The sequence below is a fragment of the Phasianus colchicus genome, chromosome 19 (genome assembly GCF_987193195.1).
Source record: "Phasianus colchicus chromosome 19, bPhaCol1.hap1.1, whole genome shotgun sequence".
Lineage (NCBI taxonomy): Eukaryota > Metazoa > Chordata > Aves > Galliformes > Phasianidae > Phasianus > Phasianus colchicus.
In genome coordinates, this window is record NC_143454.1 from 5,494,777 (window position 1) to 5,517,908 (window position 23,132).

General features: G+C 50.3%; 1 protein-coding gene across 7 annotated transcripts in view; it reads right to left on the minus strand.

Annotated features, from left to right (window-relative positions):
* Positions 1-344: 344 nt before the first annotated feature.
* The window catches only part of ASTN2 (astrotactin 2), a 262,038-nt gene continuing 239,250 nt past the window's right edge, over positions 345-23,132 (minus strand). For 4 of the 7 annotated variants that reach the window (XM_090121268.1, XM_090121267.1, XM_090121270.1 and 1 more), the window contains 3 exons: positions 8,941-9,041; positions 7,589-7,772; positions 362-1,628 (listed from right to left, as the gene is read on the minus strand). In XM_090121268.1, the coding sequence (XP_089977394.1) occupies positions 1,391-1,628; positions 7,589-7,772; positions 8,941-9,041 (523 nt within the window). In that variant the 3' untranslated portion in view covers positions 362-1,390. Of the gene's footprint in view, positions 1,629-7,588; positions 7,773-8,940; positions 9,042-23,132 lie in introns of all 7 variants that reach the window. The other 3 variants (XM_031601586.2, XM_031601585.2, XM_090121266.1) reach the window with 2 other exon arrangements.

The following is a 23,132-nucleotide window of genomic DNA, read 5'->3' on the forward strand; positions in this document are numbered from 1 at the left end:
GAAAAAGGGAAAAACAAGAGCAATGTGGGAGACATGACCACAATTAGCCAAAGCAGGCAAAGAGGTCTATCTCAAGAAGGATGAGTCTGGCTGAACTTCCTCCACATCAAATCCTGCACCTTTGTTTGGTTTCAAAACATGTCCATTTTGAAACTCACCTCCTGCTTGTTTTCTTTTACTTTAAAGGGTTAAATAACCTGGAAAAAAAACAAACAGCACTGTTTGCTTTGGGCTGACTGAACTGATTCATTCAGCCCACAGTGTTTCCTTTTCCCCCTCCATCCCCCCTCCAGGTTTGTTGTTTTGCTTTAAGAAAGAAAAAGCAATAGCTTTGGGCTGCTCTGATTTTTGTTGTTTTTTTTCCTCTCACCCTCCTGCACTTATTGGTTTGGCGACCAGACTGAAAAATCCATTACCCACACAGATCCCAGGCCAGCCTAACCCACATCTGACAGTAAAAGAAACCAGATTCTCCATGTCTTTTTAGCCCCTGGCTTCCTTCTTGGGCTTTCCCACATATCTGAAGCTCCCAGAGGGGCTGGGATGGGTGCTGGGCAGGGCCAGGACCCTACACAGAGGCTGCACTTTCCCCTCCTCTCCCAGTGCCTGCTCTCAGGGTCAGCGCCGGTCTCTGGTCATTGGGGTTGGCCTTGGGGAAGTCCTCTCTTCCCAGCTGAAACAGCAGCGAGACAGCATCAGGAAGAAACACCAAAGGAAGCACGAAGATGGACTTAATATGAACCTTTAATGCACAGAACGAGCTGCCGGGAGCCTTGCGAACGAAGGCACGGAGCCATTCTGCTACCTTGGAGTGGTAAAAAACCCCCAGCGTGTCCGCAACGTCCTGGCACCTGCCTGGCATCCACCTCTGGGCCACGCACTCACAGCTGGGATGCTCCTGGCGTCCTCGGCCAACGTGGCACCAAATTCCTGGCCCCACAGCTCCGGGTGGGCAGGGGATCCCCAGGCCCAGCAGTTCTCCTGCTCTGACTCTCGCCTCCAGCAGGCATCGCCTCCTCCCAGCGTTTTGGAGTGTGTAGTCCAGGAAATCCAGTAAGAAAAGATTAAAAAGGAGAGACTTTTACGCTGAGTCAAATCAGGTGTTGGGTTTTTGTTGGTTGGTTGGTTTTTGTTGTAGGTTTTTTTTTGTTTGTTTGTTTGTTTTTTCCTCTGGAAAAATTAAAAAACGAAAGGAAAGGAAATTAAAGTCCAACTTGCAGATTTGGCATTTCTCTGCCATTGATGTGAGAAAGTCCTGCTTGGCCTCGCTGTCCCCTTTCACCCCTCCGAACACCTCCCGTCCCCCAACCCCAGCAGCACTCAGCGCATCACGAGTCCTCGACTCCTCGGAGTCCCTCTGCCTCCCACAGCTCCAGGCCGGCACCGTCCCTCACCGCCCCTTGGACTCCCCGTAGGTGTTGCGCAGCATGGAGACCATCTTCTCCTCGCATGTGACTTTGGTGTCCTTTAGGATGCTGTACCACACCATGCCAGGAGGCCGGACCTCCTCGCTGCGGCAGAACAGGTAGGGCATGGTCTCGGTGCGGCTCTGGATGTAGGAGCTGCGGAGCAGTGTTGAGCAGTGACTGCTGACTTTCTCCAGCCTCCGCAGGATCAGGTGTGCCTTCCTGGAGGGAAGAACCAGAAATAGAGGCAGAGGGCACACCTAGTTCCCATCACTGGTTCTGTCTCATGGCAAGAATCATGGAACCACAGAACGGTTGGGTTGAAAGGGACCTTACCCCCCCAAGCCCCACTCCACTGCTGTGGGCTGGCAGTCCCCCCAGCTCAGGCTGCCCAGGGCACCATCCATGGCCTTGGGCACCTCCAGGGATGGGCACTCACACATCTCTAGGCAGCAGTGCCTCACTGACCTCTGGGTAAAGACTTTCCTGCTCACATCTGACCTAAATCTGCTCTCTTTTAGTTTAAAACCTTTCCCTCTTTTGTCCCATCATTATCTGCCCATACATAAAGTCACTGCTCCCTTTAAGAAGGCTGCAGTGAGGTCTGCCCAGAGCCTTCTCCAGGCTGAACACCGCCAGCTCTCAGTCTGTCTGCATAAGAGGAGCTCCAACTTCCAATCATCTTCATGGCTGACTCACGCCCAGCTTTTATACACCAAACCCTCCTCCGTGGGGCTGCTCTCAGTGAGTTCTCCTCTCAGTCTGTACATATACCTGGGATTACACCAACTCAAGCACAGTACCCTGCACTTGGCCTTGTTGAGCCTCATGAGGTTCAACACATGAGAACCATGGCCTGAGACACTGCCTTGCCTGTCTTAGGTGGAGAGCAGCTCTGTTTTGTGCCAAAGTTCATAGCACATCCATGCATGGGGCTGGAGGGACCTCAGGCCTGAGCAGCAGAGCAGCTTGGGTGCCCTGAGAACTGTGCCAGGTGGTCACCAGAGTGCCACATGTTCCACAGCACATCATGGGGACCCCCAGTACTGCCAGCCCACAATTGCAGCCCTCCCTGCTCTGTTTCCCTAACTCTCCAGGAGGCAAATGGCCCGAAAGAACTGCCACTAGAAGAGTGAGGAGAAAAAGCACAACACGTTAAGACAAAACAAAATAAACCCGTTAGAAACCAAGAATCCCCTTGTGGGAGTCTGCAAAGTGCTAAATCAAACAAAGGGAGGGGAAGAGGGTTTACTTCAGTGGTCTGAAAGTCTCAAGATCACAGATTATTTCCTCTCCCTCTGGTGCCACAGGAAAGCTCTGGATTTGGGGTTAGGGGATTTCACAGTTCCTGGAGGAATGTAAATTCCTGATAATGATATGTCAGAGGCAGCGCTGTCAGTCAGTGAGGCATAAACATGGGGATTATTTGATTATGGAAGCTGAGCGGCGTTGCAGCCTGGGCTGTGAGCTCCTAGCGGGGAGCAGCACCAGCAGCACCCAGTATGGGATGTGGGGAAGGAGGGCAGATGAGGCACAGGGGCACATCGGCACCTCCTGCCGGCTGCCACTCATCCCCCAGTTCACACGTGTGAAATTCCACGGTGGAATCAGATGCTCTCAGCAAAGACTCATGGATTAAAGCTCGGCTCAGCAGCAAACCAAGATCTATAGTGCCTGGTGCTACAATGAGGCCAACAGATCTCACCCAATCACACTCACTGCTGGTAGAAGGGACCAAAAAGGATCATCTGTGTACCTTGCAATCAGCCTGCTCTGATGAATATGTCCAACCTGCTCTTCAGTCAAAGGCAGAGCACAGTTTGTTTCCACAAGCAGTCCTTCAGTTTACCCATCTTAATGGTGAGAAATTGTTTCCTAACATCTGCTCTTTCTTGAAGGGGAGGTGGCCAAACGTAGAGCCCACATACACCATGTGAGATGGACATTCCTGTAAGCAGACCGTGCTGGGGAGCAGAGCACTGAACCAGACCTGCCTCTCTCTCACTGGGATAACTACCATCTTTCCAGGGCCATAGCTCTATGGTGACCCTTATTTACCATAAATCGTCTCTATTGCCAAAAGTAGGTTCTGCTCCTTTCCCAGCTTATCCCTATCCATTGGCTTGTGCTGGTGCAAGTGTCCACTGAGATGAAGGGGATGCACTGACATGGAGAAGTTGCCCACCCGAAGGGCAATCAAGCATCCAATGGGTTTTCTCCCAAACTGGTTCCCAGTCCAGCTCACTAGGAGGCGTTCCCAGGCTTGCACAAGAGGAGAGCAGCAACAAGTGGATGTGGCCAGTCTCTGAGGCATATCCCAGTGGTAGGTGACTTGCTCCCAGTCAGGTTGAGGGATGGGCACCCCAGCACATGCTCACACACATCTGTTGGCCAAGCTCTTCCCTTTTTCCCCTCCCATCTCACCACCTGTCTGTCTCCTCCCCTGCACATCCCTCTCAGCCCATCTCTCACTTCCCTCCTGCATAACCTGACCATTTCCCTCCATCTCCCTTAATCTTCCCTACACTCCCATTTTCACTACACATGTTCCACCCCCCCAGGATCACCTGGATTTTGCTAGAACTGACCAGGTTGCCTTATTTCCTGATAGACATACGGGTCTCTTGGCCAAACACTCTCGTTTGTGAATCACAGAATGGTTTGAGTTGGAAAGAATCTTCAGAGGTCATCTGATCCAACTCCCCTGCAAGGAGCAGGAACATCTACATCTACAGCTCAACAAAGAGCAGCAAGAAGCCCAGGGCTGAACCATGCAGACCTGCTGGTCTCTCATTTGCTGCAGACAATTATTCTTGGGTTGGTGGTCTCCACATCTGCAGCATCTGCAGTTGTGTTCGGTGCAATCAGCCCCAAGAAAGGGATGCAGCACACGATGAGCTGACTCTACAAGGATGCTGAAAAAGCACAGCACCGTGGTCCAGGTGATGGGGGGGAGGGAATCAGGTCCCTCACTTTTGGTTTCCCGTACCAAAACCCCAGTTTTGATGGGTTTCGCTGCTTCGAGACTGAGTCACTTATTTTAGTGGGGTAATGAAGTCATGTGTAAATATTAGATTTAGCTTTTGGCTGTCAGCTGTTCCCTCTAAAAAAAAATAAGGAGCAAGAGAGACAGAGCGGGTGAGGGGAGGGGTGAGAAAGGGAGAGAAGCTTTCTGGTGAAGGCTGGGTAATAAATTACAGGAGCAGCTCTTGGGCTGCCAATTTAACACCATAAATCAGGCCCTGGGTATTACCCAAGTGCTCCCTGCGGAGGGCTGTCGGGTCAGAACGACCACCTTTTCAAATACTGGAAATGAAATCTTCCTAAATGCTGACCAACCTCATCCCTGCCAGAAACAATAATTTATTACCTTATTAAAGGGCAGGAATCAAGAGAGGACAGCAGGGGAGCGAGGCGGGGGTCATTTTCATGGCCAGCTCCCAGCCCTCCAAGGGATGAAGCAGCCCCTTTTTGCTCCCCCGTAGCCCAGCTCCACTGCAGGGTGTCCCCACTCTGGGTGTCCCCAGGGACCAGTTCTTGAGTGATGGATTTAGGAGGTCATCACCCACATCATAAATGGTGGAGAGAGGGATTCAAATAGTGATGACCTTGCATGGCTGCTCCCCTCTTGGTGTGGGGTGAGGAGGGGAAGGGGGGACTGCCAAGGAAGGTGCCAAGTGAGAGGGAGGACAAGCTTCCTTGGTCTGCTGCAGGAGAGGCTGGCTGCCTGTCTGCTCTGTTCCCATATGGGACGATTTTGTCATCGATTCAGATTTTTCCACTCTACTGAGAACTGACCCAGGTCTGTCAGACCCTCATCTGAGAGGATAATGAGTCCGGGACTCGATGGCCTCTTATCACAGCCTCCCATCAGTACATTGCATTCCCCTCAGTACCAGAAGGCAGCTGCTCTGGGGATGCACTGATCTCATGAGGCCGCCCCGGCTGCTGCCTGGGGACCTGCCTGAGGGAAGGAGAGCTGTGAGCCCCACATCCTGACCTTGCTGTTCCTGGTAGCCGCAGGCTGGGGCACAGAAGGAAGATTTTAACCTAATTCTTTCTCCCGCCTCCTCCTAAAAGCCAGGCTCTGTTTGCAGTGGTCACAGGGACTGTCCAAAAATACAGTATGAGAAAATAATAAAGAAATCTCCCTGTTGCCATGTCAGGAAGCGCTCTTGCTGCACTGATCCAAAGGTCTGAACACACAGTAGCATTAAACCTTCACTGCTTTAGACAGATTCTTCTGTTTTGTTGGAACAAATTAACTCTGCGAGACTCATTTGGTGTTTGTAGGAGGAATGGGGGGAGCAGGAAAGGGGTTGTTGTTGCTGAAGGAGACGAGCAGGATGAAGCAAGCCAGGTGCCAAGATGCTGCTGACCACAGAAAGTCCTGGTTTAGGGCCACCTATGAGCTAAGTTTTTAATGTCTCCTTAATGTAAACCGTCTGGTTGGGACATCTGGCTGTCAGCGTGTCTTCTCGCGAGCAGCTGTTTGCAGTAACCTGTGGCTTTCATGGAAACTGGGCTCACGAGGACTCCAGTGTGATGTATTTATTACACGGAGGCAATCAACTTCCCTCTTGTCGCTCAGTTTTATGAGCGAACATTTACTGCGAATCTGAGGCTCATCTGATAAACATTTCAAGGTATGAAAATGAATGTTCCTCTGGGAAGGAGAACAGCCCGTCAATTAAAATCGTGTTACGAGATGGCCTCCCTTGGCAAATCCTCCCTACGTCAGTGCCTCCGCTTCTGTCCCAGCTCCCGGCGATGCTGGGCGGGATGCAGAGCTCTGCTCTTGTCAGTCTGGCATCGACTGCTGTTGCATTTCCCCTTGGCTGCAGGTCACACACTGCTCAATCATGGAGTGGGGGCACATGAGCTCTGCAAGGGATCATCTGCCTGGCGAGGAAGGCAGACAGCAGCCGAATCGACCACTGGCTCCAGATGAAGCTTGGTATGGAGTGTAACAATGCGGGTTATTTAAATGTCACCTTGCAAATCTGGCGGCTCAGTGCAGGTATCAGGGTAGCTAACATGCTGCAATAAGTTGGATCTCAAGTGACAAGGGAAATAAGAAGAGTAAGAAGAGTGTAAGAAGAGGCTGATGGACCCCAGGGGCTCAGAGAGAGAGGAGCAGTTGGAAAGGACAAACAAGTCTGCAGTGTCATCAGAGAAGGAGGAAGGCGGTGGGAAGGAAGAATGGCTCAGCGTCAGGCGCTAATGAACTATCAAAGAAATTATGACCAAGGTCGTTTCTGTGGGAGGGCAAGCACCAGGCCAGCCTGGATTTATGTCTGGGAGAGGAGAAGCTGTTGTGAAGTGCTGTCATCCTGGTATTATGGACAGATCCTCGCTCGTGTCCAACAAGCAGACAGGAGTCGAGGAGAAAGAAGGAAATTCTTATTCACAGACAGCCCAACCATGCTCCTCCATCCTTCCCTGCTCCAGTTTAACAACAAAGAATCATATAATGGCTTGGGTTGGAAGGGACCTAGTTCCAGTAGTTGCCAACCACTAAATTCAGCACCAAATCAGACTCCCTAGGCTCTCATCCAAAGTTAGATAAGGATGATTCAAGAGCAGTGTCTACAAAAGCTTCAAGGCTACTTGAATTCTGTAAGAGATTGTAACTTGTCCACAGGGCTATGACCTCCCAAACACTGCTTGCATGATACCAGGGACACCACAGCAATGAAATTAAGGACAATCTTCTTAGCACCTGCATCAATGAATTGAATTATTGTTATGGGAGAGTGAAGATGGAAAAGGGATCTTTGGAAATATTTACAGCTTGTACAGCAACCATATGGCACAGCAAGGATGAAGATGTGCCAGGTCCAATAGAGAGAGAAATCAGCAGAAGGGAAAGTCCATGAAAAATACTACGTAGTAGAGACAATTTTACTCCTTAGAATTTTGCTTCGTTGTTGATCCTCTCTGATAACATCCAAGTGCTGGCTTACACACAGACCATGCACTGTCCTTGATTAAGACCCTCTGGTCTCCTCCACAGTGTTCCCAGTACCCTGCAGCACCACCCACTTCAGCTGTCCCACAAGCATTTATCAAAGACCAAGCAGGGACTGGTCAACACCATTGGATGGCAAATAACAGGAGAGAACTTCTCTCAGCTGTGAGAAGGCAGCAGGGCTGGGAGGATGCAGGATAAAGGTGGGTACCTGGGCCCCAGCTCGTCCTCACTACGCCAGACAAAGTCTCCAAACTTCTCATAGTGGGAGTTGTAGTGGTGCTGGACTCGGAACAGCATGGAAGCAGAGACCTCCATCAGCGTGTTGTAGGCTGTCTGCTGCTCCTTCCCACTGGTGTAGCCATTGTAGAGGTTGTAGATTTTGTCAGCTATCTCTGGAAGAGAGCAAGGGACAAGATTTAATGAGCACAGGTGTAGTGGGAATGCTAAGTTACAGCCTGAAACAGTGATTGAGCACCTGGTGGGAAGGCAGGGCCAACCCAGGGGAGCTCAGGTGCACGCCATGGAGGGGGTGGAGGCAGGGTCTATTCCTTCTACGACCTCCTTTAAGGGTTGGTAGTGGAGGTGAGGACATCTCTTGCTGGGTATCCCTGACTACCTGAGGCCTATCAAAGGTAAGTAGTTATTTTCTTTCATTTCTGAGACTGCTGCATTTGGGCTCATTCTTGTTTGCTATGGCCAAAGACTTTACCATCTTGCCATTACCATGGTGCTTTCTATCCCATTATAGCAATACAGCGGGAAAAAGGAACAAGCAGAGAACTGTGAGCAAGGCTGGCAGGAGGTGCTGGGATAGCTGCAAATGAAGCTTGATTTATTGAACGAGAAGATGCATTTTTTTCTTGTAAAAAAGAGTATCTTTTTAGAAATGAAAAATGTAGAAAACTACTTCTTTCCTTTTCTCTAAAGCCTCTTATTTGCTCTTGTTTCTTCTGTTGTTCATTTTTTGGAAATGCTTATCAATAACTCCAAACAAAGCATTAATCAAAACTTTATTTTGTTTGTTTCCCAAAGTAGAAAGAAAGGAAATAGGTAGCATGCCTTCTTTTCTTTGTTAGACAAATATTTTCAAACTTAAAAACAGCAAAACACTTTGGGAAGGAGAGAACAAATTTGACCGACCGGTTTCAAAACTGGAGAACGAAACTATGAAAGTGGTTGATGTTGCCATTTCAGAGCCAGCACAGCTGTTACTGCTGTCCCACTGAAGACTCAGGGCTGGGTCCCAATCAGGGCCACCCCTTGCTTTGCAGGTAGCAACCACCCTTTTCCATAAGATGTTTGTTGGCAGGTCCCCAGAGTCATGCAGGGGAACAGACATGATAGCACTGAGCTGCACAGGACCATAGAGCCTCCACTACAAGATGCTTGCAATTTACCATCCATCCCAGCTCCATATCCCCATGCCCAGGGCTCATTTACAGAAGCTTGTGGTGTGGAAGAGGAGACTGCAGAGGGTTGCAGGTGTGCAATGGATAGAGGAAAAGCAAAATTAACAGGAAATGGTTTTGGTATTGGGAAATGAGGTGCCTGAAGACTGACCTTCTGCCTTGCTGTCATCTACCAGTGGGCAGGCTGTCCTCAGGGTGACCGTGCTCAGCTCAGAGTGTCTCCCTCGTGTGTCCACCGCATACAGAGTGAACCTGGAAGGCATGAAGGGAAAGCAAAATGTCTTTATCTCTTGGTCTGACACCGCTGGATTGTTATGGGAGCTGACTTCCTGAGAAGTGAAAAATGTGGTCCTGGCTCCCATCAGTCACTTCTGGAATATCAAGGGGATGCAAGATGTCTCTGGCTAAGAACAAGAATCACAGAATAGCCAGGGTTGGAAGGGACCTCAAGGATCATGAATCTCCAACCCCCACCACAGGCAGGGCCACCAACCTCCTCATTTAATGCTAGACCAGGCTACCCAGGGCCCCATCCAATCTGGCCTTGAACACTTCCAGGGATGGGGCATCCACAACCTCTCTGGGCAGCTGTTCCAGCACCTCACCACTCTCTCTGAAAAAGAAAGCAGACAGGAAGAGGAGCCAAGGGGGTAGGTCACAGCATCCCTATGCACCAAGGGTGGGCTGCATGCAGCTGCATGAGCTGGAGAAGGATGCACACACCTCTGCACGAGGTGCCATGCAATGCAGTAACACTGCAGTGCTTGCACTTCCCTGCAGTAATTCTGCCCTAAGTAGGATCTGAACTGACAAGGGACAGCTCGCACACATCCTGCAAAAGGCCCTTGAGGTTGTTTTCTAGATCATTTCCTCACCAGGGTGTGGCTGGTAAAAGGGTGGGAATGATAATTTCACACTTGAAGCTAATGGAGAGCATCTGACAGTAAAATACAGCCTTTGTGCTGGATGGAGCTCTGCATAAATAGGCTGTGGCTGCATGGATGTCCTGTGATGCGGAGCTCAGAGCTGTGCTCACAACATCAAAGCTCCAAAATGAAAATGCTTCTTTGCAGTGGGGGCAATAACTTTTGTCCACTCTTCCAGAAGGGATAGGCTGGTATTTACCCAGCCCAAGCCCAGCGTGGAAACAAAAGCTGCCTTTGACACAGGGCAGGAGCTGGGCACAGAGGTCCCTGAAACAATGCAGCCCTGAAGCTGTAAGCTGAAACGGGATTGAGACCCTAAGGCACCTTTACTTAAGGAGTGGTCCTAACTCTCAGCATCCTCATCAGGGACAACAGTGATGCCTGCCTCCTCCTCACTCCCAATCCTTGTGCTGCTCCTACATCCCACCAGTAGCTGATAAGAGCTGACATCGGCATGGTAGCAATTCCCAACACAGGACATGCTCTCTCCAAGCAATTAGCATTAGCTCTGTAACAATATTTGCTGACTGAAAGGATGCCAGCAGACTGCCAAGGAACCCACTTGTGCACAGGGACAAAGCTGGGGCAGGCAGGAGATGCTATTTAATTCTTTAGCATGACATCATTTTCCTTAATTTAGAGGGAACATTGCTCAGAGTGGGAGCATCTCAGGAAGGATGTCCGTGCTGTGCAACTTCACAAGTACCACACACAGGCTGTTCTCCCGCTATAATTAAGGGACAGCAGCAGAGCAATAGGGGAATTCAAATTCAGGTCAAAAGTGTGACTGCCAGGCTCTGCAGAGCTGCCATCTCCACTTGTTCTACTGAGCAAGGAGTCTCCTGTGGGCAGATAGGCAGCACAGGTTGCTCTCACTGGGTCCATAAAACAGCAGTAATTGGAGCAGGCAGTGTCAAGAAGGGCACCCCAGGAATCCTGCAGCCCCTCCAGCCACCCTTCAGCAGGCATTGCTCTTCTTAGAAGAATAGAATCATTAAGGTTGGAAAAGACCTAAGATCACCAAGTCCAACCGCATCCCACCATGGTCAATAATGCCTATCTCCAAGGTTGTGGAACACCTCCAGGGACAGTGAGTGCACCACTCCCTGGGCAGCCTGTCCCAGTGCATTACCATTTTATGAGAGAAGAAATGTTCACTAATACCCAACCTGAACCTCCCCTGGAACAACGTGAGGCCACTGCCTCTCATCCTATTGCTGTTACTAAATGCAGAGGTTGAGCCCACCTCACCACAACCTCCTTTCAGGAGATGCAGAGAGTGATACAGTCTCTCCAGAGCCTCCTTTTCTCCAGACTGACCCATCTGAGCTTCCTCAGCTGCTCCCCATCACACTTCTGCTCCAGCCCTCTCACAGCCTTGTTGTCTGTCTCCGGACACACTCCAAGCCTCAGTGTCTTTCTTGTAGTTAGGGGCAAGCCACTGCAAGCATGGCAAGCTCTCAGGGGGCTCAACAGGTGGGTTTCTGCTGTGAGATGACCTCTGTCCTCATGCTGGGTCACTGGCTTAGCTGTGCTGGTTGTGTTTTCCTTTATAAACGGGTGAGCACAGCTAATGTGCAACCTCTGCTCTGCCCGCGGCAGCTTCATCAAGAAGGCTCCATTATCTGAGAGGTAATCGGTGCCAGAGCACTTCCCTTGAAAACAGCAGACTTTGATGAAAACAATGGTAATAGTCAGCAATTAGTGCCCACATCACCTATTCCACCACCCGTGGGTCAGGAGGGACGTGGCTGCCTGGCAGGGGTCACAGTGCATCCCCCATCTGCTGGGGGGAAGGACCCCTTTGGGCTGTGCTTCTGCCCTCTGCCAACACCAACAGAGCAAAGAGTGACAGCATCCATAATGGTCCAGGCTGGATTAAAAAACTGATCCACGCACACGGCCTTCGTGTCATCTGATGAGATTGGGAAAAAAAAATAATAATGAAAAAGACATGCTTAAATGGGAAATCATCAGAAGCAAAGTGATTTTGACCCGGTCAAAAGAGAATGCTTTAACTCACGTGAAACCAGTTCTCTCAGAGTTCCCAGAAGAATGGCTTTGTGCTCCATTCCTTTTGCTGGTGAGGCAGTGGCTCAGGCTGCCCAGAGGTGGTGGTGCCCCATCGTTGCAGGTCAGGCTGGACAGGGCTCTGAGCACCTGTTTGGTGCAGGGAGTTGGACTAGATGGCCTTTAAGGTCTCCTCCAACTCAAACGATTTTATGATTCACCCTCAAGGAGAGCTGTTCTGGAATGGGCACCAACAACTTCAGCTCTGGTGGCAGCCGGCAGCCCCAGCAGCACACAGCCCTCTGCCCCTCTCCATTTCCACTCAGCATCTGATCTCAGAGGGCTTTGCCATTAACATCCAAAAGATTGCTCTTGAAGCACTGACAGCTCTGCTTTTGTGATGGCAAACAGATATTGATGGGGTGAAGCATCTCAACCAGCAGAGCCGCAGCAATTCAGGCAGATTGCAAAAGTGGGAGATGATGGTCACCCCCATTTTTCTCAACCATTTGACCACCCAGCCTCCCTGTGGCACAATGCTCTCAGAGCAGTTAACAGCCCTGCATAAGTGTGCTGGTAATTTTTCCCCTTTATTTGTAGAAATTAATAATTAAGAGATGAGAGCGCAGAGATCTGTGGCTCCTGCTCACCGTGTCCAACAAATACAACAAATACCCATGGCAGCTGTGGGTGAGGTGGGCACAGGACCATCCATACACAATATTTGGGATGAGGGCCACAGCAAGCAGCATCTCCTCTGACAACGATGGAGCTGCACCCAATAGTGCCAATGGGGCCCTTTGGGAGCCTCTAAGGAAAAATGAGACCAACAAGTAGTTCTGAATTCCAAGCTGGAATGCCATGAGGCAGCTCTGCCCTGGCACTGCCCCCCATATACCCAGGAGGTTGGTTGCAGCAATAAGCATTCCCTGCAGTGCTCCTTCATGTGCTCCTCATGTTCTCATGTCCTCCCTCCTTTCCACCAGTGTCCTCAGCACAATCATACATGGATGCTGCCTTTGGAACAATACTAAGATATATTCTGCCCGAAGAGGTTCCAAGGAGCACTGGATGCACACACGGTTTTGGCAGAGAGCAGCCCTCCATGCCTGGAAATGCAGCCACCTCAGCAGAGAAATAGCACATCAAGTCCTATAAAATAACACTGCTTAAATGTTTCCTACTACACTGACCAGAAGGAACTTTTAGAGAGAGATAGAAAGCAATTAACATGTGGCCTCGTGAAATGTCAGCAACACCTTCCTTGTAGATACCCCACCCAAAGTTGGCTAAAGCAGGGATTTTATCACTCGGCTCAAGATAGTTCTTGGGGGGAGGAAGAGAAGGCAGGGAAGGGGGGGGCTTAAAGCTTCAATTCCTGGAATCCAATGATTGTGGAAGATTGTCAATTGAACTCAAAAAAAAAAAAGAAGAACAATATGTTTCTTGCCTTTCTCAATGCAGAGAAAAAAAAAACAACACAAAATACAAAATTCTAAAGACCCAAAACCACAAGGCTGAGAATGAAACTCCAGAACATGTTATTTATTTATAGACAACAACGCTGGCTCATAATTTTTTTTAACTTCATCTCATGATGCTGACTATGTTTGAGTGCTTTACTCATGATCCTTATTTGTGGGAAGGGAGATAAGGACTTCTGTGCTGACCTTCCTGGGCTTAGCAGTTGATTTCTTCCCATCCTAAGGAGATAACGAACATTTCTGCTGTCCTGTGCAGCTTCATGAGATGTTGAACCACTATGATCTGCAGGGAAAGGGGTCTGAGTCCAATAAATGCTTCAGCATCTGCCAAACACCCATGCAAAGTGCTCGAGTGCCTACAAGCTGCTGGCTGCACACACACACACAGTGGCTGTGCAAAAACCCTAACCCTAACCCTGCTCCAGGGCCCAGCACCATGCTGAGATATGGGCTCAGCCTCCCCAAAGTGGTGCAGCCATGACATGCTCTTGCCAATGCTTCACATTTCCTGTTCCAGCTGAAGGAATGTATTTTAATTCATTGTCAACTCAGTGATCAGAGAGAACTTAGGTAAGCGAGAGCAACACCCCTCTGAAGCAAACAATCATTGCATCATTAAGGTTGGAAAAGACCTAAGATCCCCACGTCCAACCCCAACCCATCCCACCACGTTCACTGACCACATCATTCAGTGCCACATCTCCACAGTTATGGAAAACCTCCAAGGATGGTGATCCCACCACTCCCTGGGAAGACCTGTTGCAGTGCATTACCACTCTTCTGAGGAAAAAAAAAATGTTAGCTAACATCCAACCTGAACCTCCCCCAGCACAAATTAAGGCCTTCACCTCTCATCCTAAAGCAAGCAGACATTGAGAAGTGAGGGCTTGTGTGGAAGGAGTGAATTTCCCCATCCCTTGCCAGCCCCATTTCATACTGAGAGCTCACACTGTGCCTGTTTGTGGTGCCCGTTGGCCAGGTGGGCTCATACCCCAGCTTGGGATTAGAGCAAAGCTTCACAAGACACTGGTGTGCTCCCTGCCAGCACAGCCCATCTCCACTGGGTTTGTCCCCCAGCATCACCTGCCTTAGGCATCCCAGAGCACAGCTGTCAGATGGAAGGAAATAAATGTCCCTGCACCACACGCCTCAGGTGTCAGGTGCTTTTTGGAAGCACATAAAACACCAATCATCAGATGCTGCCAGCAGGTGCCTGGCTCATGCTTTGGGGCTTTACACCATGGATGGAGGCAGAGCAGATCAAGTCCCATGGAAAGAAGTGCTGCTGTGCTGGACAAAACTGCCAGTGGGGATGAAATGTGGATGAGAGAACAGCTCCCTGGCACCGGAGCAGGACAGCACACCCAAAGCAGCAGTCCTGACATGAAATACCATTCATGCAGTGTCACAGCCCTGGGGCTTTTGCTCCCATGCTCACACCGAGGACCAAGGGCACATGGTCTTATATTACCATGAAGCTCCACAGGAAACTCTCAGGGGTTGGCACCCAAACACTGTGGATGAGATGATGACAGAAGAAACAGAATCATTGGGAAACTATCATCATAGTAGGAGAGAAGGGAGAGGGGATGTTGGGGATCTGGATTTCTTGGCAGTTGTGTCCTTGCTTTTGTCCTGCTGGCTGTGGAGATGGGAATTAGCAGATGTGCTCACAGAAGCAATGCAGAACTGCCAGGATCTTCACCATTCCACTGCCAGTTCCAAGGCCTAGGCAAGATGTCCCCTCCACCTGGCAAGGTCCCAAACAGCCCCAGCTCACCCAGGAGGGGAATCCCAGTGTTCTCTGGTAGACACTGGTGCTTCCGTCTCTGGCAAAGCAAAAGCAGCTTGCATTCATCTGCCAAATGTCAGGACCCTGTTCTGCTGGGACTCACCCTGAGATGCCATGTAAAGCCCCAGGCACCCCCCAGCCTCCTGCCCGGGCTCCACCAGTGTTACATGCTTGGAGGTAAGCCATCACTCTGAGGTTTTGCTCTGTTTCTACACACAGACCTGCAGCTGGGCACCTTTCAGCTCATCTGAAAGCATTAGCACAAGTTCTGCCCACCAGGTGGGCCTCCAAAAGGACACTGTTTTGGGTTCCTGTGCCTTGGGCTGTGCTAGGAGCACAACCCTCCTCCTCCCATCAGGACTGCAGCTCAGGACATGACAAGGCTGCTAAGAAGGAGAGGGGGAATAAATCAGATTCTTCCTCCCATTGTGCCAGGGAGAAAGGAGAAAGAAGAGGCCCTGGACCCCTGACGAGCTCCACAATGGAAATGTTCACAGCTCACCATCCCAGCCACTTAACCTACAAATGCTCTGCAAAGCTTGGCCATGGCTGGCCCTGGGGAGATGGGGGGAGAGGGAGGTGGTGACCCTCGGCAAATTGGGAAATGTTTCCCCTCCCAACCTCACAGTCCTTCTAAACAAGAACCAGACACTCCACAGCTCGCTACCCCAGGAGTTCCCCTTGGTGGGGCTTGTTCTCATCCTCCTGGGGGCTTGGCTTCCATCTGGACCGCTGGTTGAAATCCAGCCCAGACTGGTAGCGACTTCAAAAGCCAGTGTCATCTGAGGAGTGGTGGGTGGTCTATGTCAAACGAGTTGATGGCTCTCTGTTCTTATATAAGCCACCACAATAGGGCCTCCTGGTTGAGAGCCCAAGAAGAAAGGCGACGGGTCGCACCGACCGCCGCTGGTCGGCACGGGGAGGCCGCGTGCTCCCCGCCAGCACAGCCCATCTCCACTGGGTTTGTCCCCCAGCATCGCCTGCCCTGGGCATCAAACAAAGCCAACAATAAAAAGCACACAATGGGGCTGGGAGGTGGGGGATGCCTCCGCTCACAAAACCCAAGGCAGATCCAAGCTGTACCCTGCGCTGCTCTGTCCCCACCGTGCACCCAACTGAAGGATGCTGGCCAGGTCCTGGTTCCTGCTGGCTGGAGGGGACACGGTTCTCACAGCTCCAGTGGGGCCAGGGAGCAAAACAAATAATAAAAACAAAATCCCAGTAAGTACGTTAGAATTCGTTTGAAGTGCAAGGGAGCTTTCAGGCAGGGTTATGTACATCTCCCAGCCCGGCGTGATTTACACATTCCTTGCGAGCAAAGGAATCTTACCCGATTTGAAGTAAAACAGATGTTTTGGGTTTTTCTACACCACCCCCCTAACCCCCTTTTAATCATTTCTTTATTGAAATGGTGGCTATATGGCCGAGCAGTCCTGACAGCAAACTCTGCTACCCCCAGATGGCCTCTGAGAGGCTGGACGCTGCTTCCACAGCACAGAGCCACCTCACTCCTGTGACAGAGCATGCAATAAGCTGGGTCAGTGAAGTGCCCAGAGGTGATGCTCCAGAGGCATCATCCCTCCTGCAGGCCTCCTCTCCTGCTTTTTGCTGCAGGAGCAAGGATTGCAGCTCCCAGAAGCTGTTCTGAGCTGACACCCTGCTCCTCCATCCTGCCCATGGGCTCAGGTGAGGGCTCCAGCACTGCTTCCATCAGCCCCAACCCAGGGGACTGTATGATGGTGTATGATGCCCCTACACCCTAAAACCACAACTCACCTTGATTGTGATCTATTCCAAGAGTTATTTTGGAAGCAAAGCCTGGATGATGCCCAGCATGGTCAATGGGAGGGAAGCACAAGAGCTGTGATCCTCTCACTTCCCAAGTGAAACAGCCCAGCACAGGAGATGGATCTTCTCTCTTGGTTTCAGCACTGTGTCATCTCAGACAAGGCACTTTTCCCCTATTTTTGTCCCTTTTTTTCCCCACCCAGTAAAGTCATTTGGGGAAGCAACTTTGTTTTCCCAGGAGGATGCCCAGCACTGAGTGCAATGGGGGCTTCTGAGCATCAGTTGACACTGCAAACTACCAGCACAGCCATGCCCTCAAAATTACACTCATAATAACTCATGGCTGGTAGCAAACTCATCCAGCTCCCCATCTTTTCTTTCTCTCTTCCTCCCTCTCCCCCCCCTCCATCTTCCTTCAAATCCTGTTGTTATTTCTCACTACTTCGTTGGTGGCAGGGTGGGAAGGTTTTCTGTGACACATTCACGTACCATTGGGACTCACTCCCATTCCCGTCTGGTACACGCGATTGCACAAGAGAGAGAAACAAACGGGGATGAGGAAATGCATGTTTATGAGAGGCAGTGCTGTCATCGTGAGTAAGGGACCCCCCGCAACAGAGTCGGCCTGGGAGCTGCTTGAGAGTTTCCATTCTCTCCTAACGCTCCATTCATGCCTCATTTCATACCTCCCTGGGGGCTGCACCGCTGGCTGTGGTCCCACTGCATGGCGCAGGGCTCTCCCCCCACTTCTGGGGGATTTGCTGCAAGTGGGGAGAGAGAAGTTGTTGTCTCGTAAAGATAATGAATTGAGAAAGAGCAGCACCCTTCGCTATTCTATGAGCTCCTTGTTCCCCTCCTGCAATGGAATGAGCTCTCCCTGCAGCATCCTCTATGCCCACTCCTCACAGTGCAGAATCATCTAGGCTAGAAAAGACCTCCAAAATCACCAAGTCTAATTCATCCCACCATGCCCACTGATGTTACCACTCAGTGCCATATCTCCACCATTCGAGTACCTCCAGAGATGGTGACTCCACCACCTCCCTGGGCAGCTTGTGCCAATACCTCCCTGCCCACTCCCCTTCTCCTAGCCCTCCCCACGCATGGCTCTTCATTAGTGCAAGGCTTCACATTAGCACGGACCTTCCCTACTAAGCGTTCTGTTGTCACAGCAACAAACAGCTCCTGACCCAACAGGGAATCCTCCACATGATGCTGTAACATGATGGAAAACACAGAAGTGACAGCAGAGCAGCAAAGTCCCAGGGCAGCAACAAGTGAGAATTTGCTCAAACTCAACAGCCATAGGCACAGAAACAAAGGAAAGAAGCTGCTTACCTTCAGAAGGCCTCAGGTACACAGGGATCTCCAGCAAAAAAACCTTCATCCCCCCACTGCAATCCTTAAATGAGGTCTGGGAAGGGGTGGATCCTGGCTCCATCCGTTCTGGTCACTCAGCTGCATTGCATACACCTGTGCTGCCCTGGGCTGCCCCTGCCTTCCCACCAGGTGCTCAAACACTGCTTCAAGCTGTGACTTAGCATTTCTGCTACAAACACAAACCATATTACTACCTGATCAGAGACAGTCATTGGTACATAACCTTGACTGCAGCAATCTAGAAGAGCGAGGGATCCTGTATCAGCACTATTAATGATTCAGGGCCACACATCGTTCGTGGATGATACCCCCAGGAATGTCCCTGCATGCCACCAGGATGGCCACCACACAAGGCTGGGACATTCCCCTCCCAGCACGTGCTGCAGAGCTCCCAGCAACGTGATTGGATCCCTCTCCCCAAACAGGTGGGTATTAATAAAAACAAAAGCAATTGCCTTTGCACGCACACTACAACCCGCTTGGGTCCCCCTCCCCTCTGTTTCTATATCCCCCTGTCTCTCTGCACACCTCAATTTCATTATCTCTGATCTCGAGCTGCCTATTACACACTTTTTGCCAACATAAATATTTAAACCCTGCACATTGCACAGAAAGGCCCTTGTGGAGTTAATGCTTCATCTCGTGTTTCCTCTTGGAAAACAATCCCACGTACAGCAGGTACAAAGTATGGGCAGAGCTGAAAGCCAGAAGGGGGTCTGCGAGGGCTGGAGACTGCAGGGTGATTTTACATGGTGTGGGGTTGTGCTAAGCTATGCATTCCTGCTACTGGTATGGAAAAGCTTCCAGAAAAGAGGTGCCTCAGTTCCGAGCTGATGCATGGGATGGACAGACACACCACCAGTCCTTGTCACACATCTCACATATGTGGGCCTACAGCCAATGGACACCATGACCCATGGGGACAGAATACTGTGGAGTTTTACACGAACCCTAGGGGCTTCCCACAGCCTCCCACGTGTTGCCTTGATGGTCATGAAGCAGGTTGTGCCAATGCACAAGAGACAGAGTCCTGCTTCTATCTCAATTTACTTTATGGGCACAAAAGCAGGGAGAGCAGCACTGATGCGACTCTTGGGCAGCAACCCAGCTTTACTCTGGTCCAGCTAAGATCACAATTAGGGAAGAAGCCTGCAGCTACAGAGACAGCAACTGGCACTGGAGAGCAGTCTGTCCGTGCTGGGACACACATCAGCCCTTGGCTGTGCACAATGGATGCTCATCAGGAAGAGGAATACTGTGCAGGACAGAAGCACAACTTGTGGCAGCCCTAATAGCTTGGAACACTTTCTCTCATGCCTTTGGGTGACGTGCTGAGTGGCACTGAAGAAGTGTTCTGGTTCAGGGTGCTTGCTCCTGCCCATCACTTCCTGGGGAGTGTGTGCAAGGCACATCCCAGCATCCTGGCTCCGCAGTGAGCACAAAGCTGACACGGAAGGGCTGGAAGGCTGTGATGTTGCAATGACGCAAACCAGACAGAAAAAAAATAATATGAAAGCATCCTGGCCCAGCAGCAGGCATTTCTGCTCAGGGTTGTGCAACAAGATTAAGAGCTGAGGCTGTTTCCATAAATACAGGGCAGCAGGAGATGCTCAAAAGAAAGGAGAAGATGATGCCAGGGGTTGGTGTGTACAGATGTTGCTCAGATCCCTGCTCTGTGCACAGCCCTGGGGCTTCCCCAGCAGAAATCAAGAGCAGAAAATATGGAAGGAAAGCAATAGGTTCTGATTCAAAGGTTGAACATCCCAGATGGTCTACAGCCCAATTTGTCAGCACCAAGCTGCCCAACCAATGGTCTCAGCCATTTAGGCAACCATCTGCCAGTGAAGCCAGCCTTCTTGATCTGGACACAACCCCTATGGCAGCAGATCTCCACAGTTCCATCAGCTCATCCAGGGACAAGAGGACCCCTGCCCTCCTATGCCTTCCAGTTGTCACTCCCTGAACAAAGAGCAGCCCTCACCCTCTATGCCTTTTTTTAGAAACATTTAAATTATGACATAAGCTTTGGCTCCAAAGGCTTTCAGTGAAAGCCTGGGTATTTTCTTTCCTCTTTTCATAACAGAAACCATATTGCTGTATAATAAAATTTATCTCAGTCCTGATGAGCAGAGGAAAGTGCGTATGTGTGTGAGGTGAGCAGCAGTGATGAGGACATGTAGTTGGGGATGCTGCTCCTCAAGGCAATATACCTGTCCTTGGCAGTACAAGGTGGCAATGGACTGGAGCTGTAGGCAGCCAGGATCTGCCAAGTTCAGATCATGGGACAGAAAGCCAAGAAGTAGCATCCCTCATGAATCTCATCCTCACCTTCTGCTGCCACACTGGGCTTTGTGTCTTGGGCTGCAAGGACAGCATCTGGTCAATAAGAGAGGAGCTGTTTGCATACAGTGACAGGGACACCACAATGAATGATGTCACTGAGCCCCAAGTGAGATGCTCTAGTCAGTGTATTTCATCTCCTCAAGCTGTCAACAGCTATTGAGGCAGCCTTCTGGACACTTAGCAAAGGATACAGCTCATCTTTAACACTTCTCTTCTACAGGTGGAGAAGCTCAGGAAAAAGCAGCTATTTCCAGGGTACTCACTGAATTTGAGTGTCTCCACTTTATGCCAACCAACTCCATCACAAATTCAGCAGAAGTTAACAGGAGCTTTGAGGATGATGCTCCCAAATCAGAGGCGCCTGAATTTTGCAAACCTAGTAGCAGTAGGGTTTTGGCTACTTGAGCACTAATATAGCTTGAGACAGGCAGTGAGGGCTCTGAACCTGTGCAGCAGAGAGATTCCTGTTGTCTTAGCACATACAAGTGAAAGAGCTCCCAAAATGTGGGCTCTTTGGGCACACCTGCTTTTAAGCAAGAGTTAAGCAGCTGCAGCTGGGGTTGCAGGCCATGCCTTATGACATTCCTGTCCCATCATCTGAGCCCAAGGCTAACCACAGGCTTGTAAAACACTACATCCTATCACTGCAGAAGGATCTGGGTCAGGTTGGACCAGCATGGAAATGCCCAGGTGCACTCAGAATCTTCAATATACCCTGCTAAGGAGCTGAAGAAAGGAAAAGCTGAAGGACAAAAATACAAACTCCTTGGTGCAAAACAATCACCAAACCCAAGGAACAACTCAAAGGCCACTTTCAAAGACCTACTGGGAACGATCCAGTAGGTAATGGCACCCCAAAAGCCTCTGGGATGTGGAGAGAACGATGCACAGGTAGGATATTGAGCCTTATCTTTTCACTTGGATCAGTGTCGTCTCTTATGCTTGACATCCCCAGCCTCTGGGAGCTGATTCACTCCGGGTACAGCTCTGTCTTCAGATCAGCCCTGTGGGTGCAGTTGTACCCGAACAGCAAGGTCTCAGAGCAGCTTGTCATATCCTTCCTGTTGTGTATTTATGGGTAAAGCTGAGCTGCTTTTTGTTTTTCCTAAGGCTGGAATTAGGCTATAAAAAACTTGAATTATCTGCAAAGATCAGGCTGAGCTGCTACTGGGCCACGGAGCCCTGGCAGCAGAGGGGGAACTGCAGCTGGCAAAGGGGCACTGTTGCTGTGTAAAAAGGTCATCCTGCTATCAGATTGACTCTGCTAGGGAAAAAGAAACACACTGAGGGCAAGAACGAAGGAGAGTGTGAGACACCAAATAAGCAGCATTTTCATGGGCGTGCCTCGATTTCCTTGATGGCAACTCTCAGATCTACAGCCCAGCCCACCCAAGGGTGTTAAGAAGAGGCCTCACATTTGTGTATGATATATTGCACAGCCTCTGGATAAAGAAACAACTCTCTGAAGTGCTCTCCTGAAGAGAGGGGCTTAGGTGAAGTGTGAGTGAAGGCATCCCATAGCTCTCCATTCAGCTCCAGCCCAAGGCATACTGCTGCTTCCTGCCTCAGTTTCCCCTGCTAAGAAATGGTCAATAAGAACAAAACCACTTGTCCATGTCCTGACTCACTTCTCCTGTACAATATAAAAGAAACACACACTGCAAGCAGTAAAATCCTTCTGTCCTGGAAGGGAAGTCGGTCCAAACCCCAACACTGCTGTAAAAATCAAATCAACACTGTCCTCAGCTTTCCAGTTTTAAGAAAAAAAGGTGCTCTGCAACATGGACTACTGAAGAACAAAACAAAGGGCTCCAACACAGCAGCACAATGCAACTTTTGCTAGCTTAGAGGCAAATCAAAGCCAGCAGTATCTGTGCTGGTATTTATATTGCATCTCTTGTACTTGCTCTGCCATTAGTCACTGAGATAAGACTTGGACCAATCTATGTTAGTGGCATTAGGTTTCTACACACAGGGAGATAAAAATACTCTCCAAATCCATAACTGTAAGGGGTGAGTAAATTCATGATGGGGAAGAGGTGGACCTGCAGAGGTCCATTTGCTTACCAGCAGACCAACAGGCCAAACCCCTCCTCTCCACCCCACTTCCATTTCCAGGAAGAACCCCCCATTCGCACACTCCCCCTGATGCAATCCCCTATCAACCATCAGGCTGCAGCTCCTCCTCCTCCTCCTTGCTCCCAGCACCCGCCTTCCTCCCACTGCCCAGAGGACAGATGCAACTGGGCCTGGACCCAGCCAGGACTGGAGCTCGGGTGCCAGGAGATTTCAGAACAAAACCACCAAGAATGTTATTTCAATCCGGATGTCCTGAGGAAAGGGTGGGGAGGAGCTGGCTGCGGGAGGCAACAAAGGCTGTTCTGTTTCTCTTTGTGGCATGAGGTGGGAGCAAAAGCAGAGAATTTGGGAAGGATAATTTGGCTTTTCCAACAAAAAGTGAGGAGATGCTCATATGCTTTGCAGGTCAGAGGGAGAAGGCTCCACAGAGGTCAGTGGAAAGGCAGCTCCTGATCCAGATCTGTCCCAGGCAGCTGGACAGTTAGGAGATGGATGTGAAGGAGGACTGTGGCACAAACCCAACTTTTAGAATGGCGATGGC